This window comes from Colletes latitarsis, chromosome 10 (genome assembly GCF_051014445.1).
Source record: "Colletes latitarsis isolate SP2378_abdomen chromosome 10, iyColLati1, whole genome shotgun sequence".
In the NCBI taxonomy this organism is placed as follows: Eukaryota; Metazoa; Arthropoda; class Insecta; order Hymenoptera; family Colletidae; genus Colletes; species Colletes latitarsis.
In genome coordinates, this window is record NC_135143.1 from 2961434 (window position 1) to 2978655 (window position 17222).

At 35.9% G+C, this 17222-nt stretch overlaps 1 protein-coding gene across 4 annotated transcripts in view; it reads left to right on the forward strand.

The window, feature by feature from the left end:
- The window catches only part of Plexa (plexin A), an 809603-nt gene that overhangs the window by 172497 nt on the left and 619884 nt on the right, over nucleotides 1-17222 (forward strand). For all 4 annotated transcript variants that reach the window (XM_076773739.1, XM_076773740.1, XM_076773737.1 and 1 more), the window contains one exon: nucleotides 11067-12347. In XM_076773739.1, the coding sequence (XP_076629854.1) occupies nucleotides 11178-12347 (1170 nt within the window). In that variant the 5' untranslated portion in view covers nucleotides 11067-11177. The remainder of the gene's footprint in view (nucleotides 1-11066; nucleotides 12348-17222) is intronic.

Here is a 17222-nt window from a genome sequence, read left to right on the forward strand (position 1 = left end):
TGTTTAGCAAGCATACAAATGTTTATAATTTTTATTGTATTATGTGAAGTATTATAATGTATTGAAACGTTTGTACAGCACTGCAAAATAATCTGTTTCTTGAGACTTAAATTGCATTAATAAAAAAAAAATAATTATATGGTTTTATCGCGAAAATCGAGCAAGTTTCGATAGAAAAATGAATGCAATCGATGGAAATCTAGCGTTAAAAATGTCCGCGCGTTTAGGGAAAAATTCGGTACGCAAAGTGACCGACGCAGAGACACCGACGTTAAAGCGTACTTAAAAACGGTCCGCACAAAGCACGACGGAGCACAACAAGCGAAGTAAATAAAAGTAAAATCTCGCGTTTCCGTGAAAATGATGAAATATGGGCAGGCGTAGAAAGCGCTATCGAGTGCATCGCGTGGAAACCCCGCCGGTTTTCCATTAAAATAAATGTGCATATTAAAGCGCGTGCTTTGTAATTAAAATTAACGCGCGGCCATTTCTGTCGGTGGGGTTTCGGTGGTGTACGGGGCAAAAATTATTCCACGCGTTCGTGATCGAGCCACGGCGCGTTGCATCGTCTCGGAAGCGACGGAACTGGCTCCTGTTCCCTTTTTTTTTTCTTGTCCGCGGGGTTCACAATTAATGTTGGCTCCCACAAGATTCGTGGAGCAGATTTATGTAGCAAATAGATATTTAGAATAACTATTTACAAACACCTTGAATTTATTATCAAATATACAGGGTGTTCGGCCACCCCTGGGAAAAATTTTAGTGGGAGATTCTGTAGGTCAAAATAAGACGAAAATCAAGAATGCCAATTTGTTGATGAAGGCTTCGTTAAAAAATTATTAACGTTTAAAGTTCCGCCTGTAGAACGGCGATAGTGATTCATCTGACTCATCGACAGCCTTACAGTTTTTTGAGTGAGAACCACTATCATGCGTACGCAGCTATTCACCGATTGGCGTTCTACACACGTAACTTTAAACGTTAATAACTTTTTAACGAAGCCTCGATCAACAAATTGGTATGCTTGAGTTTTGTCTTATTTTGGCCCATAAAATCTCCCATTAAAATTTTTCCCAGGGGTGGATGAACACCCTGTATATACAACGATAATGTGTTAACAAGAATTGTAACAATGGTTCGTCAAAGTTCTTGAAATCTACTTCTTTCAAACTTGCACTCTGGTAATTGTTCGCTTGTAACTGTAACTCTTTTGGTCTACGTATCTGTAACTTGTAAATGCTCTGACCTCGTCCGTTTCTGTTCCGTGATTATATACCGAGTTAAAAAATAGGCGGTGATTCTATTTGCAAATCTAAAGTTTGCCCATCGCTCAGTTCTTCTGAGACTCCAAATCCCACCCACTGAGGGTTGTACGGGGGTGAGCGTCCGCGGTCCCAAGGGGCAGGTAGGGTGGGCCCAAATCACCCTTTGAAACTAATTAAGTATGTTGAATGGCTCAGGGTACGGCAATTCCTATTGTCAAAAGAGGTACATTTGCCAGATAACCAAATTAACCCTTTGTCTTACAATGACGAGTCTGACTCGTCACAAGTTCTCGATACCAAGTTTCACAATGATGAGGCTACACTCGTCATCGAGTCTCATACATTAAAATCATCACATTTTTATATTAGCAAGGTATTAGTAAAACAAATTTGTTCTTTTTTGTGGTTATTCCTTTTACGAACAAATTTAAACAAAATTAAATAGTGTACATTTGAAAGATAATATGGAATTAAGTCGTACGTTAAGGGGTTAAGTATAGTCCGGGCCACGATATAGCGAGGTCGTAAACTCGAGTAGGTGTCAAAGTTTACATGTTTCAGCTCCCGGAACAAGTGAATTGACAGAAATACGAGCAACTAAGGGCCTTAGACCATAGTCAGGGCCGTAACAAGAAATGTTTTATCTAGTGTCGCCATTTTTAGAAAGTCATTTTTAGAGATATCGTAACAGGTACAGGTCTTACTCGAGTCTTTAATATCTTAATTTACCTGCTCTTAATATATGCATATAGAACATGAAAAAAGGTAGTGCAGTTACAGACACAAAAAGACATTCAGAAAGTCACCCTCAAGCAAGATGTTATGTACGGCCCTAAGTGTCGCAGCAGTAGTCGGTCCCAACCCTCAAGAGTTTAGTTTACGACCTCGCTATATTGTGGCCCGGACTATAATGTAAATAATACTGAAAATACATGACGTATTCTATAATATAAAATGTTTGGAATTCCAAACAATTGATACCTGGAAAATTTTTTTCCTCGTTCCCGTGGCTAGTCGGTTCGCTTGTAAACACACTAATTAAAGTGTCGTTTCACGGTTGTTCGATTTTCGCGTCTCCGACGAAAAGGAGGGGAGGAGGGCTAGTCCCTCGGTGACTAGCGTCCTTCCGTCGCGACGTCTCGGTTAGATCGCTAATACCCTGGTGTAAACTGTCGGCAATTAAGACGGTCGTTAATTACGGTTTTAACCTACATAGAGGTGCGTGTGTCGCCCCGTTCACAATGAGAATACACTAAGAAAGGCACGCGTGCGCTCATCAGATAGCAACCTACCTGCCGTGGTACTACCTACTGCGCGACCATCTTTCCTTTTGATCTTTCGCAAGCGCTACGCGTGTGCGGCTCTGCACGCACATAACCGTTTGCTACAACGTGCCGCGGCTTTCCTTCTACGCGGAATCGCACCGTCTCGGATATAGTATCTCGATAGTTATCGAGTCGTTGGATACCCACCGCGATTCTCTTCCGCCGTTTCTCCGAGATCGTTGCGTGTTTCTTCGTAGATTCGCTTAAAAGGTTGTGTTCCCCTTATCTTCGAACGAGAGAGCGAAACGCGATGCGGTGATGTAACTACGATCGCCAGAAATATTAAGTCTGCAGATTTATTTCGACGTTTATACTGTTCGTGTTTGGATCTTCCAAAGGACGGGGCACTAATAGTTGATGGGACACACGGACCATGATTTAGTGTCATTTTTTTTTTTATCACTTGTCGATTTTTGATACGACTACATAATTTTCAAATGTTCGATCTCAAAATCATCCAGGGATTTTATGGTACGGACAAATAATACACGTTTTAATTAGAATTACGTATATATTTGGAAACGGAAGAATTCATGAATCGATGATTGATTTTTCATCTGTTTCTTCATCCGTATCTTCTTTTTCTTCTTCTTCAGTTTCCGAAATTGGGAGAGACATTTCTGTAAACGGACTAAGATAGAAAAATAACAGTGAAAAATTGACATAATATTTATTCTCCAAACACACAAGAATGTGCTTCGTCTTTTTGTGTAAAAATTGATTACCAACATAAATATACAATGGTTTATTTAAAGTTGGTCACTGTACAAATACTTTTTACACTGACTGAATGTTTCCACGAGTTTCGACACTTTGACTAAAAATTACTCGTCTGTAAAATATTTAGATACAATATTTAGCAATAATTGTGGGAATTCGATTAAAACTGAATTATGTTAGATTTATTTGTAAGAAACGTGTTCTGAAAACAGTTTGAATTTAAGGGTAAAAATTGGGCAAGTAATCTTTTAAGTCAAAATTGTGTATTTCAAAACATTTTAATGAAATCAAAGTGAACTTGTTTCGAATAATTTATGTTGTTTTAATTAAAGTGCATTAATGCTTTGTAACGAGCAGTTTCTTATTACGATTTATTAAACTGTTATAAAATTTAATTACAATTTCAGTTTAAAACACAGTAAATGCTTCATGTTTAATTACTACTACGTTCTGTATTTTTACGTATACACATTTCGTTTAAAATAAATAATTAAAATTTAAAGTGAACATCATTACGGGTCTCTCAAGTACACAAAATTAGTTAAAATAATGTAAAGTTAAAAAAAATCTTATGAGGCGAATGCAAGAATTTTTATAGTGAATTTTAGGTTAGATATCCATTCGAGAACTTAATTTATATACTAATTTATTCATTTGACTTTTTATTTTATTATCAAAATCATTTTCATTCCTTTTCTTTTTGAGCCCATATGGTTTTTGAAATATTGATATTTTCATATCGTTTTAAACATATTTTTAAACTTTATCTTCAAAAACTATTTTTAGACAATGCAATAAATTTATTCTATTTGTCCAATACGATGTCCTGTTTTAAATAAACAGAAATTTTTTGCATTTGGTCGAATAAATCGAATTAAAGTACATCGCTATATTTATCGTTTTAATAATTATATATTTTATTTATTTTTATTTACCATTTTTGATATGTTGAGTTTTAATTGCTTTGGACGTTAAGTGTTTCTCGAACTCATAATGTCATTTCTCTCCCGTGATTATCGTTTGTGTGTGTGTTGGTGCAGTCACGATTAGTCATTTGCTCATAAAATGTTATATTTCTTTGTGAATAATGCCTGTTAGTCGATTGAATTATCTACGTATCTTGTAGATAAGTTGCAGACCTTCTTTTTTTTAAAACAACCAGAATATTATAGAACAAAAACATAGGCTTAAAATAATCTTCTGTTCTCGTTCCTATTGTCGCGACGTGAGATGTTTGAATACACTTATCTAGAAATTTATAAGATAATTGCAACTAACAAGGGACCATCCCGAGGTGTAAATCTCCAATTTTGACGAAACTTCGCAATTATGTAGTTCTCATAAATCTATTAGACACGTATTTTTGTAGCTGCTAATATTCACTTTAAGGGGTTGAAATCAGCCTTCAAAGTTGAGGGTTCAAAACATAATTTGTTGAATATCTCGGAAAATATTAGAGATAGGGGTGTGCTTCAAATGGATGAAATTTATGTTTTTAAACGGCGAATTTGATAGTGTAAAGAGATTTGCTGTTTAAACAATATGTTAAAAAATAGCACATTTTTTTATTGTTCTCGTTGGATATTAATGATTTTTTTTTCTCTATTTGTACAGAGAAACTACACATCCATGTACAAAATACGGATAAATTGGAATTTTGATTTTTTCACAATAAAGAAAGATTTTATATTTGTAATTTTTTTCGTATTTTGTGTTGTACGAAGTACCAGATCGCATACAGGGTGTTCGGCCACCCCTGGGAAAAATTTTAATGGGAGATTCTAGAGGCCAAAATAAGACGAAAATCAAGAATACCAATTTGTCGATGCGAAGTTTCATCAAAATTGGAGATTTACACCTCGGGATGGTCTCTTGTAAGAATTAACAGAGACGAGTATGTCACAGCATGTTACAAAACTTTATTAAAAAAGATAGAGACAAACACGGAAAATAATATATTGTCAATTCTCTATTCTAATTATCTTTACTTTTTAATTTCAATTTTCACTACAGCGAGTAACATGAGTAACTGTATTCAAAACACAATGATTTATACGTCGCGTATACGGTATGCATACAACTTTAACACTAGATTTACGGACATTGTTTATATAGCTATTTCTGTTGAAATCTGCCATATTAACAGTTACATTACAATAAATTTCTTTGTTTCTTTGTTTAAATTAAAATATGTACTCATACCGTTACGTTAAACAAATTCAACATAAATTGCTAAAAAACAATATTTACGATTTTTGTAACTTTACATATAAAATCTGAGATTCTTAATATAAGTTATTAAGTTTCTTAATATGAGTTAATATTCAGTTGGATAGCCTTTTTGGTTTAAAATATGTGAGACGTTTAGTTGTACCAGATATTATTTTTTTCAAGTAATTGGTGTCTTCTCATTTTTTAAAAATTGTTTTAGAATTTACATGTTGATTCTGTCCCTATGGCTTAATTCATCTCACACAAATGTTTTAGAAAATTTAGATGCTTCGTGTCGAATGAAACTTTCGTGTTTTCCGTATAGAATTTCTTGATGGAATTTTAAAGTTTTATTTCTCATTCTATGGGCATTTTATATTTAATTATTTTATAATAAATGTAAATTCTTGTTTCTATCCGTAATATTATTGAAAAAAATTAATTTCACAATGCTCGAAATACAGTCTCAGACATGACCATTGAATTTTGAAAGGAATTGTTTTTTTTTAATCAGAAGATTCCACTGGTCATAAAAAAGTATAAAATTTTATGTACAGAATGTTCGGTCACCCCTGGGAAAAATTTTAATGGAAGATTCTAGAGGCCAAAATATCAATTTGATAATGGAGGCTTCGTTAAAAAGTTATTAAAAAATTAAATTAAAAAATTTCAAATCATTCACGGAAAAATTATTTTTGGTCGCGGGGGCCAATTACAATCATTTTTGGTCAATACACATATCCTCAAATTCCTACGTACTTTCGAGAAAAAAATTCTTTATCGAAAATCTACTGTGTGGTCGAAAATGTTTCTATAACTTTTTAACGAAGCCTCAATCAACAAATTAGTATTCTTGATTTTCTTCTTATTTTGACCTCTAGAATCTCCCATTAAAATTTTCCCCAGGAGTGGCCGAACACCCTGTATAATACATGAACATAAACAATTTTATTTGTAAAGCGAAATTATACCATATTTGTGGACATAAATAGATTTAAGTACAAGAAACAGAACTCAACGTGAAATCTCACACTTACGATTTGAACACATTGACAGAAGTATTACATATAAAACTTAAAATAATTAGAAAATGGATATTTGTAGGAAATTATAAGCACAGGTCGAATAACATTGTTCGATCGAGTTACGATAATAATTACAACAAATACCGTCTGGAGAGAAATATTTGAAGTTTTTCTCATGGTTTTCACCCTGTAAATTGAAATTGATGTCTGATAGAGCAGAAGGAAAACCTCGACAGGCTCCGAGATGAGCGTTCGGAAAATAAGGAAAGTTTTTGTTGCGATCGAACGTTACCCTCTGTCGCGATAAGAAACGAGAAACACCTTTTCTTCGGTATCTGCGTTCGTTTCCCCCTTCTTTCAGATTTTTTTTTTCTTCTTACATCTCACATATTTCTGTGCATCCCGCGCAAAGTCGGGCATTTCATTTCGTTAAAAGGAGTATGCGCCAGGGTTCGATTCAAAGGCACCTGGTTCCCGTAGTCGATAAATTGTCAGAGACGTCCCCGGTTCGTTCTCGTTCTCGTCCTCTCCTCCTTTGGCACAGTCGCGTTCTCACTTCCATGAGTTTTCGTTTTCGTTCTCGTTCATCGACTTCTATGAAATCCTACGCGAATTGTCGAACAACCCCTTTATGATCGCGCCCAAGTAATTATCGCGGATAATGTTTCTTCTGGCACACGGGGATCTCGTATTTTCTGCGGTGCTTCCGCAACACTATGGACGATCGATTTTTCCTCGTTAACTAGAACATTCCTTCATTCTTTCATCGTAGATTCGTAATTATTAGGCTGTGGATGTTTATGGACGATAAGTGTGCCATCTTAGATGCTTTTACAAGCTTGGAAATGATCTTGGTGTCCTTTTCATTTTTTAACGACGATAACTTGCCTTTCTATATTCTCAAAACGCAGTCCATTCCCTAATTTTTCGAGGAATAGCTTCGTAGAAATATGATTTCACTAAGAGGTTTTAATTTACCAACAAAATTTAAAAGAAAAAGCTATTCTCTAGCATCTAGTGACTTTTCTGCACGAATATTTCTCAAGTGTATAGAATGTCAACAGCAATATTCGTCTAAACAAAATATATTCATCGTATGGGTTGTCTATTAAGTTGTTAAAAACGCGTACTCATTTTCGGTTATTTATCGAATCTTTCTAACGAATAGAAAATCGTAAATTTTATTCGACAGCAACTTTCAGTGTATTTCACCAGCCTTTAAAAAGAAGTTGACGGTTTCTGCTCGTTATTATTCATAATTCACGAGAATCGGTACTCGCGTGCGTTTGCTTGACTCACCTTGAGTTTGAAAAGATAATCGGTGCAATTACTCGGCGGCAGAAGGTGTTTTGAGTCTCGAGTGTCATTGGCCCAGTGCTAATTCACCATTAATGCAAAACATCTGTACACTCGTGCTAAAAATTTCATATGTTCCAAACATCTTGACGTCAAATTACGTTGAAATTAAATTAGAAATACGGTATGAGAAATATTGAATTTATATTATACAGTTAACGTTTATTCAGAAAATAAAACACCAACGTGAGGAACCCGTTTCATTTAGAATTTGTTTCTGTCAAAATAAACAGTGCAAGATACGCCGATATTCTTCGTAGACAACTTTCGAAATATGTACACAAAATAGCCAAAAAAAATACATCTTTCAGCAGAATAATGTAGGCGTGCATACTGCAAAATTAACAAAAGCATTTTTCGAACGCAACAAAATGTTTTGATAGTATATAATAGAGAATTGTTGGGAATACTAGCCAAAGAAATACAGGGTGTTCGGCCACCCCTGGGAAAAATTTTAATGGGAAATTCTAGAGGCCAAAATAAGACGAAAATCAAGAATATCAATTTGTTGATGGAGGCTTCGTTAAAAAGTTATTAACAATTAAATTCAAAAATTTCAAATCGTTTTGGAAAAATTATTTTCGATTGTGAGGGTCAATTACAATCCTTTTTGGTCATTAGACATACCCTCGAAATCCTATCCACTTTCGAGCAAAAAATTCGAAAAGGTGTGAAATTTTTCGACGGAAAAAGAAAATTTCAAATCATTTTGGAAAAATTATTTTCGGTTGCGAGGATCAATTACAATCATTTTTGGTGAATAAAAAAATTCAGTACGGGTGAAACTTTAAACGTTAATAACTTTTTAACGAAGCCTCAATCAACAAATTAGTATTCTTGATTTTCGTCTTATTTTGACCTCTAGAATCCCCCATTAAAATTTTTCCCAGGAGTGGCCGAACACCCTGTATATTCCACTGGAGGAGTATAACACAAAAAACAATTAAGAAGTTATACAAATCTCTTCCTAACAGAATGTTAGAGATTGTGAAAAATAAAGGTAACAACGCAGATTATTGAGAAATCATGAAATTTGTTGATCTTTTGCAAAAAATATTATAGCTTTGTCGCACTCGTATTCGATATAATTTGTTATAATTTCTATAAAACGACGTGAACGGTGGTCGATTTCTCGTATATTACTACAGAACGATTGCTCGTTAACAACGGATCGTTTGCAATCGCTAATCTCCGGATAAATTAATACCTGAAAATGAGGATGGTTTTTGTACGGGATATACTGATGGATTATTTCGAAACAAGTCCACGCTCATAATTTTACACTAGATAAAACTTTATTAGATATTCTAGCAATGCTTGGTACAAAGGTGTATGTTCGACGAGTTCTTTTGGTGTGTTTTTAGTGAGAGATGCGCTCTATTTGTACGCTTGTTGATTTGGCTGAGTCTGTGATTGGGTTTTGTACTTTGTATGGTGTTGGAATGAAAGGTTTCTGATTGGTATGCATTCTCTTTATAGGACGTCATTTATAATTTTCATGAATATGTCGATCGGTTAAAATAACTATTAACCCCTTGCCGTACAATGACGAGTCGGATTCGTTCTAAGATCTTTAGTCTACTATACCAAAATCAACAAGCTATTACATTCGTGAGGTATTCGTAAAACATGTCTATTCTTTTCTGTGAGCACTACATGTATGAACAAATTTAAACAAAATTTGTACCTTTAAAAAATTACTCGTAATTAAATGGTACTTCAGGGGGTTAATGTTTATGGTGGTAGTTAACACGTGATGCGCAGCTGTCCAGAAAGTTTCCGATTTATGTAGGCAATTCAAGTCGCAAAGGTCATTATCGAGCCCAAAACCCTTTTTATACCTTGTGTTGAGTTTCAATAGTACTCTTTGTTCTTCAAAATGTAAGCAAAACAAGTTAAATCCTAATATCTTCTCTTAGAATAGTATACGTTGTCTAGGGCAATGAACTCTAGTTCACCATCGACTAGGCGAAGGTTTGGGTTAGGTCTGGGTTAAAAACAACTGCCCTCCTATTGCACTCGTCGATTTAAAAACAACCAACGACTAGTCTGAAAACAGAGTTAATAAAACATTGTCAAGAGTTACCTCGAAGTCTCGATTTTCGTCCGCTAACCGTTCCTTCCAATCTTTTACTTACAAAAACATTAAATATCCTGGGGGTATCTTATAATACTCTGTTCAATGAGAACTGGCAGGAGATATAAACAGAAAGTTCACGTTTAGGAACGTTTTTTAGTTGTTCAACGTTTATTTGTTGTCGTTTTTTTTTTTTTTTTAATTTAATCAAGATAAAAATTATGTTGTAAAAATAATACAACGTTCAGATTTGCAGATGTGATAAATTTATTTCACAAGTCATTTGAACTTGCTACGGTTGAAAACTGTAGAAAATGCATTGATCATATTGTTCATATTATTAAACATAAATTTTGGTAATTGGATATAATACTGATACATTAACTGAATCATTTGTAATTAATTTAAATTTTGACAGTTCAAATACAGAATCAACATAAATTGTATAGAGTAATAATTTTAATTTGTATTAATAACTTTAATTTGTATTTTCGATTACCTCCTTATTCACATTATTATGTAATAATATGATATTATTAATATTATTACATAATATTATTACATAATATTAATAATATCATATTATTGCATTACCGATGGGAAACGAAAATTCTCGCTTTATTGAAATATACGTTGCCGACGGGAAACGAGTATTCTCGGTTCACGACAAGTGTGTGTTTGCTAGTAAATTCTCCGATAACAGAAGAAAAAAATTCTAATATTATCCACATATTACTTCTGAAAATTTGAATAAAATATATCAATTACAAAAATACTTATCTCATTTTTAGTATACACATATTGAAGGAAATCACCCGTCGTATAGGAATGTTTTAATAAAAATGTTCCGTCGTTACTGCGTTAATATCGAGGATGACTATTTTTTGTTTTGAAAATTAGCTTCCTTCCTACGATGTAGAGATCTGGATAGTACGTTTTGCTCGCGTGCAGATGTTTATATTTCCTGCAAGTTCTCGTTAAACCGGGTATAGTTTTAGTAGTAAGTTGCAAATGGAACCGGACAAAATCCGTTAGTTCCGTGCATAGAAACATAAACTAACGTTTGGTGGCGATTGGTTTTGTGCAGGTCTGGGCGAGGCTCGAGGAAGACGCCTCCGCGAGGATCATCGGGCGCAGCGAAGGAGGAGGAAGCCACGACAGATCGTGTCCCGTAGCGTAGGAAGTAGAGTAGTAAAAGATGCTAGTCTTCCCGAGTAGCGAGTCACCGACGAGGATGGGATCGATGCTGTCGCATCAACGACAACTTCGTCTACTCCTGTCGATACTGGTGCTGCTGTCTCCCCGGCTACCGGTCCGCTCGACCCCCGCCGACATAGTAGAAAGGTTCCACGATCCGGAGGTGAAGCGTATGAACCATCTCGTCGTGGACAAGAACACCGGTCGCGTTTACGTGGGCGCGGTGAACCGGCTGTATCAGCTCTCGCCGGACCTCAGCCTCGTAGTGAAGGAAGTGACCGGACCGAAAGGCGACTCGCCTGCTTGCTCGATGATCGACTGTCCCCGCGAAACGCCAACAAGACTGGTCGACAACGTGAACATGGCGCTGGTGATCGACTATACGACCACCAGGTTAATAGCGTGCGGAACTCTGTCGCAGGGCACCTGCAGCGTACGAAATCTTCAAAACATCTCGACCGTCGAGCTGGAGGTGAAGGAGGCGGTGGTCGCGAATAATGCCTCGATGTCAACGGTCGCGTTCATCGCGCCGGGTCCACCGAATCCGCCCGTCTCTCAAGTCATGTACGTGGGTGTCACTTTTACTGGTAACTCGCCATACAGATCGGAGGTGCCCGCTGTGAGCTCCAGGTCCCTCGACCAGAACAAAATGCTGAACATCGCGCAATCCGCCGTAACCACCGGCACCAGGATGTACGTGAACTCGTTGTCGCGCGAACGATATCGCATCAACTACGTCTACGGGTTCAGCAGCGGCGGTTTCAGTTACTTTATGACCACGCAAATGAAGAACACCAACTCGCCGGCATACTTATCGAAGCTGGTTCGGATCTGTCACGACGACCAGCATTATTACTCGTACACCGAGATACCGATCAACTGTACCAAAAACGACGTGTACTACAATCTCGTCCAGGCCGCGTACGTGGGTAAAGCTGGATCGGTATTGGCCGGTGATTTGGGTATCACCGCCCAGGATGACGTGCTGTTCGCGGTTTTCGCCGAGAGTAACGGCACGAACAGCGACGTTCCTAAGCCACATTCCGCTCTTTGTGTCTACTCGTTAAAGGCTATCAGGAGGAAGTTCATGACCAATATACAGAAGTGCTTCAGCGGGGAAGGACATCGGGGACTGGAATACATCTCGCCGAGTCACCAGTGCATCTTAACGGTGAGTCCTTAGAAATCATTCTGGATTAGATTTAAAATTTAACAGTTCAAACGAAAAAAAAACGAATCGAAAACATGTAAAACAGCAGTTGTTGGCTCCCACAAAGTTCGTGAAGCCTATTATTTAGCAAATAGACAAATAACAACAATTTATTAACGATTCTATAATATAAATATAAAAACAAGTTAACAGAGAGTGCCCAATGATGATATATAGACAGTTCGGTTCAATTCTTGTAAATATCTATGTGAAATGCAGTTCACTTCAGTTGCAAATTCTTACAAGTTTTCACAAATTCTTGCAAATTCCTTAAAATCCTGTACAATCTTGAAATAAAAATTCTTAGAAGTTCTGTATAATCCTTAAATTCTTGAAATCTAAGTTTGTCCTGTTCGGTTTTTGCTTAACCCCTTGTCATACAATGACGAGCCCGACTCGTGACAAGTTCTTGATGTCAAGTTTCACAATTATGAAGCTACTCACTCATCATCAAGTCTTATAAATTTTTACATTCACGAGGTATTCGTAAAACAAATCTGTTCTTTCTCGTGGCTATTTCTTGTAGAAGTAAATTTAAACAAAATTATATCATACGTCTAGGGGTTAAATATATAAATTGTATTGTGGGAGGTGATTTGAGCAAATCGGCGCTTGTATATCCCTCATGCGCCAGTCCTCCCTAAACTACAAGTCTCACCCACTGTGGGTGCGTACGGGGGTAGTCGGTCGCAATGTCGAGGGCGCAGGTATCTGTGTTTAAGATACCCCTAGAGACTAATTAACGAGTGCACGTCGCGTAATAGCTTTACTATATGGCAATTTCTATCATTGAGTGAGTCAGATGGTAAAGTTGGACAAGATCGCTAAATAACCAAATTACGTGCAGTCAAGTAATTTGGAGGGTTTTAAGTCCTCGTACAATTAAACATTTGAAGAATAAAGAAACGCGTATTAAAAGAGTCCTGCAATAAACAATGTTTGGAATCCAAACAACAGTTCTCACCTATGCAATATTGTATAATGGAGTCACGTACCGTTTTGTAGATGGTGTCTGTTTGAAAACATGTAAACATTGTTTGCTAGAAAATGTTCCGTCTAGAGATGACTTGTTGGCTAGGCACCTACTGTTAAGAGACGAGATGTTGGCACATTATCCACAAACTAACCGACGCAAGGGGCAAAGGGAATCCGTACTCTCCACCTAGTTCCTTCCACTGTTTAGGTTCTTGGCTTGTTCAGCGACTTGGTTCGTGATCTAATAATAACCAAGAACCTAAGAACTGGAGAGAATTACTTGGATTCTCTTTGCCCCTTGCGTCGTTTAATCTGTAGCGCGCCATCATCTCGTTTCCTAATAGTACAAACTGAACGTCACGGGTGCAAGGGGATCGCTCGCTCCGTCTAATTCCCACAAGAAAACCGCACTTCTAACTTCTTAGCGGTTACGCTGCCTAATAGTTGGATCTCCACATCCGCGAGAGATACATTTTTGTTCTATTCATGGTTAACACTCTGAGCTTACGCCAATGTCGCTCAATATGGTTCTATCCTACTTTGCTTCGATACATTTCGTCCACTTCGTCACGCGATAGGATTGTAGTTGTGATCGACTCAGTCAATAATAACAATGCGTGTGAGGATAGGCTTTGCTATTATACTATGGCCAATCAGCTTGCCTAGTCAACAAGTCATCTCTGCATAGCACGTACCTTTGTCTCACAACAATTTCCAAATCTTTTTTCCACCCAATTATAAGTCTTACAGTGTTAATCGCAAAAGGGTACCTTTAAAATTTTGACTTATAGGTAAAAATGTAGGACCAATACTAAACATTCAGGTTTACTTTGGTTCATTTATTAAGAATGAAAGTTATAATAAAAATCAAATTATAAAATTCCATGAGAAATTTTTACGACGTTCGGTTTGCAATGTCACGAGGACAATAGATACATCATCGTTAATTTAACGTCGATAGAACCGAAAATTTCTGTCATAGAAACTATATTTTCAAATTTGTTTACTCTTCCAATATTTTGAAATTTAATATAATTTAATCCAGCTCAAAGAAAGATTCAATAAAATAACATTATTATAAATAATACTTTGACACACAGAAAGCCAAGGACTAAGGTATTCAATGATAGGACGTCTGCAGTCTTATGTTTACACGCAAGGTAGTTATTTGAAACACCTATTGTGAAAGTAAATAGATACAATATGTTCAAGAAAAAACTTGAAAATGGGGTCAAATAGAACATATGTTTATATGAACTTTTGTTGTTATACATATACAGGATATCCCATGGAATGTAGAACCCACTTTAAAAATGGATTCTATACAATTGACTACAACGGATACATATGTACCTAAAATATAATTTTTTAAGATTATTATTTCAAAAAGATATAATTATATTAATATATATATATTTACTTGATACATTTACAAATTTTAAACTTTGTTATAATATGTATAATATTAAAGTAAAAATTATATTTTAGGTACATATGTATCCGTTGTAGTCAATTTCGATCCAAATCATGATACTATTTCCACCCATGGGATGAACGTGGTATTTTGATATCAAGAAAGTAATAATAATTAAACATTTCCAAATATAAAATATGACGATCTGCCATCCTTTCTTTCATAGAACATGATCTTTCATAAAGTTGAAACGATTCATTTGTGGCAGGTTCCTTTGAATCCTTTCCCGTATAAGATGTTCGCACGTTTGAATTACACAACGCACATTCCTGACTTTTTACGCCTGTTTCACGAGCAATTTGCCTCGCAGTTAAGCACGAATTCAATGCAGCATGGAGAATTACTCTTTTCTCACTTTTAATTAATGCTGATGATCGACCGGTACTTTTTTTCCGCGAGTTGTAAACTATTCTCTGACTTTTCTTGATAGTCGAATCAATTATAAACATAAAAAATTCACTCCTTCGCAGAAAGAATCGCGTTAACTTCTTTTTTGCTCAGTCTTTTTTCTCGTACCATGACTACAAATACTTAGTTATACTAAACTATATCATTTTCGCCTCGCTTGTTTCGCACAACATATTCCAAGAAACTCAAATAGGAACAGTTACAACTTCGATGCGGTTTACTATGCTTTCGAATCGTGTTGTTTGCGCATGATTCACTCTGTTTAGAAAAGTGTAAACATATCGTTCAAAATGTGGAAATATTACCCCTGAGCTATCTTTTTGCCCAGAGCTGTATGTGCTCGGCTAAAACCACATTTGCACGCGAATAATCGCTCTTGAGAAACGCTGCTTATTACCGCGCTGCCTGTCACGTTATTTATCCATTAATAACATGTTTCCATTGACGCGATATCGTTTTCTAAGACGCGACGTTCAAACGCAAACTAAGATACAATTATTCTCATTCTTGTTCGTTTCCGAACGCAAAAAGACGATTGCTTGCTTCAACGTTTCTCACAAAGAACATCCGCAAAGAGCTCCTCCTATTTCCATGAAAGGACCTTATACAGGGTGTCCCACGTAACTGGGTCGAGTCGTAGCATTGAATCAGATACAAATAAACTTCGTTAGGTAAAATCAAATCTCCGTAAGTTGCGTTGTTTGAAAGATTTCAAAGTTTCCTCTATTTCCTCATAACGAAACTACATACTCTTTAATACCAGTCAATGCGTATTTTCATTCTCTATAAAAAAGTATCGAAGCACATACTTGGGTCGAAAAATGATTAGTTTAATAATACGAATTTTTGTCTTATTTTGGTGTCTTATTTTTTGCTTATACAATCTAATACTTCAAACTCGAAAGATTGTTTTTTTCAAATGATTTCTCACAGCATATACGTAAGAAAATATTGTTTGATTTACAATGTATTTTATACATGCATACGGGGTGGAACAAAAACTGTGTTCGCCTTGAATATCTCTGTTATTTATGACCGTATGAAAAAACCTGTTAGGACGATGTTACACTTTACATCTGCGCTATTTAGGTGCATCGTTGCACTAAAAAAAAAAGCGAAGTCACAGGAAGGTAAATCTTCTTATACCTTTCAACTTTCTCTTGTACAACTTTTTTCCGCCTCTAGTCAAACAAGATGTGCAGAACGGAACCACTCTAAATAACTTTGTATACTTCCGGTCGAAGGAGAATCGTATCACTAGTAATAAAATACAAAGTATTTCTATAGTTAATATTTATCAGAATGCTGATAACCGAAGTTTTAATGTTAAAAATAGGTGTTCTTAGCAGTGGAAATTTATAGACAAGCAATCAAATAACTCCTAAGACACTATAAACACTTCGTTTCCATTTGTAAAATACATTATTGAAAATGGTGTCGACTCTTCAAACAACTATCATGAACAATAATAAAATATTGAGAACTGGCAATAGTAGACTTTGTTCTCGTAGTTGATTACACTCAAACCAAATTATCAATGCTCGAAGTGGTTCCAACATTCTTTGTTTATTATTATTTTAGTCTGCGTTAGAAATTCCATTTAAAAAATGGTAGATAATCTCAATATCTGTATGAAAATATTTTATATACAGTAGTTGAATCCAGAGCTATATAACGGGGTAAAGTTAAGTGGTTCACCTTGTATAAGTCGATCTTCATTTCTTTAAACTTTTAAGCGGCACTGTACATCATGATTTTTTGCTAAAACGATATTCCGTGGTCCGCGAATATTTATTAGGTCCACTGTAATAAGTCCGTTCTCGTCGACGGTGGTACTTAAATACTTTATTATAAACGTATACTGTATAACCAGACGATTAATAGCGAAAGATACTGTTCACAACTGGATAAATTAAAAGCAACCGTACAAAAAAAAACGACCATCGCTCATATTTAAAAAAGGAGTCGTTTTTCACCAC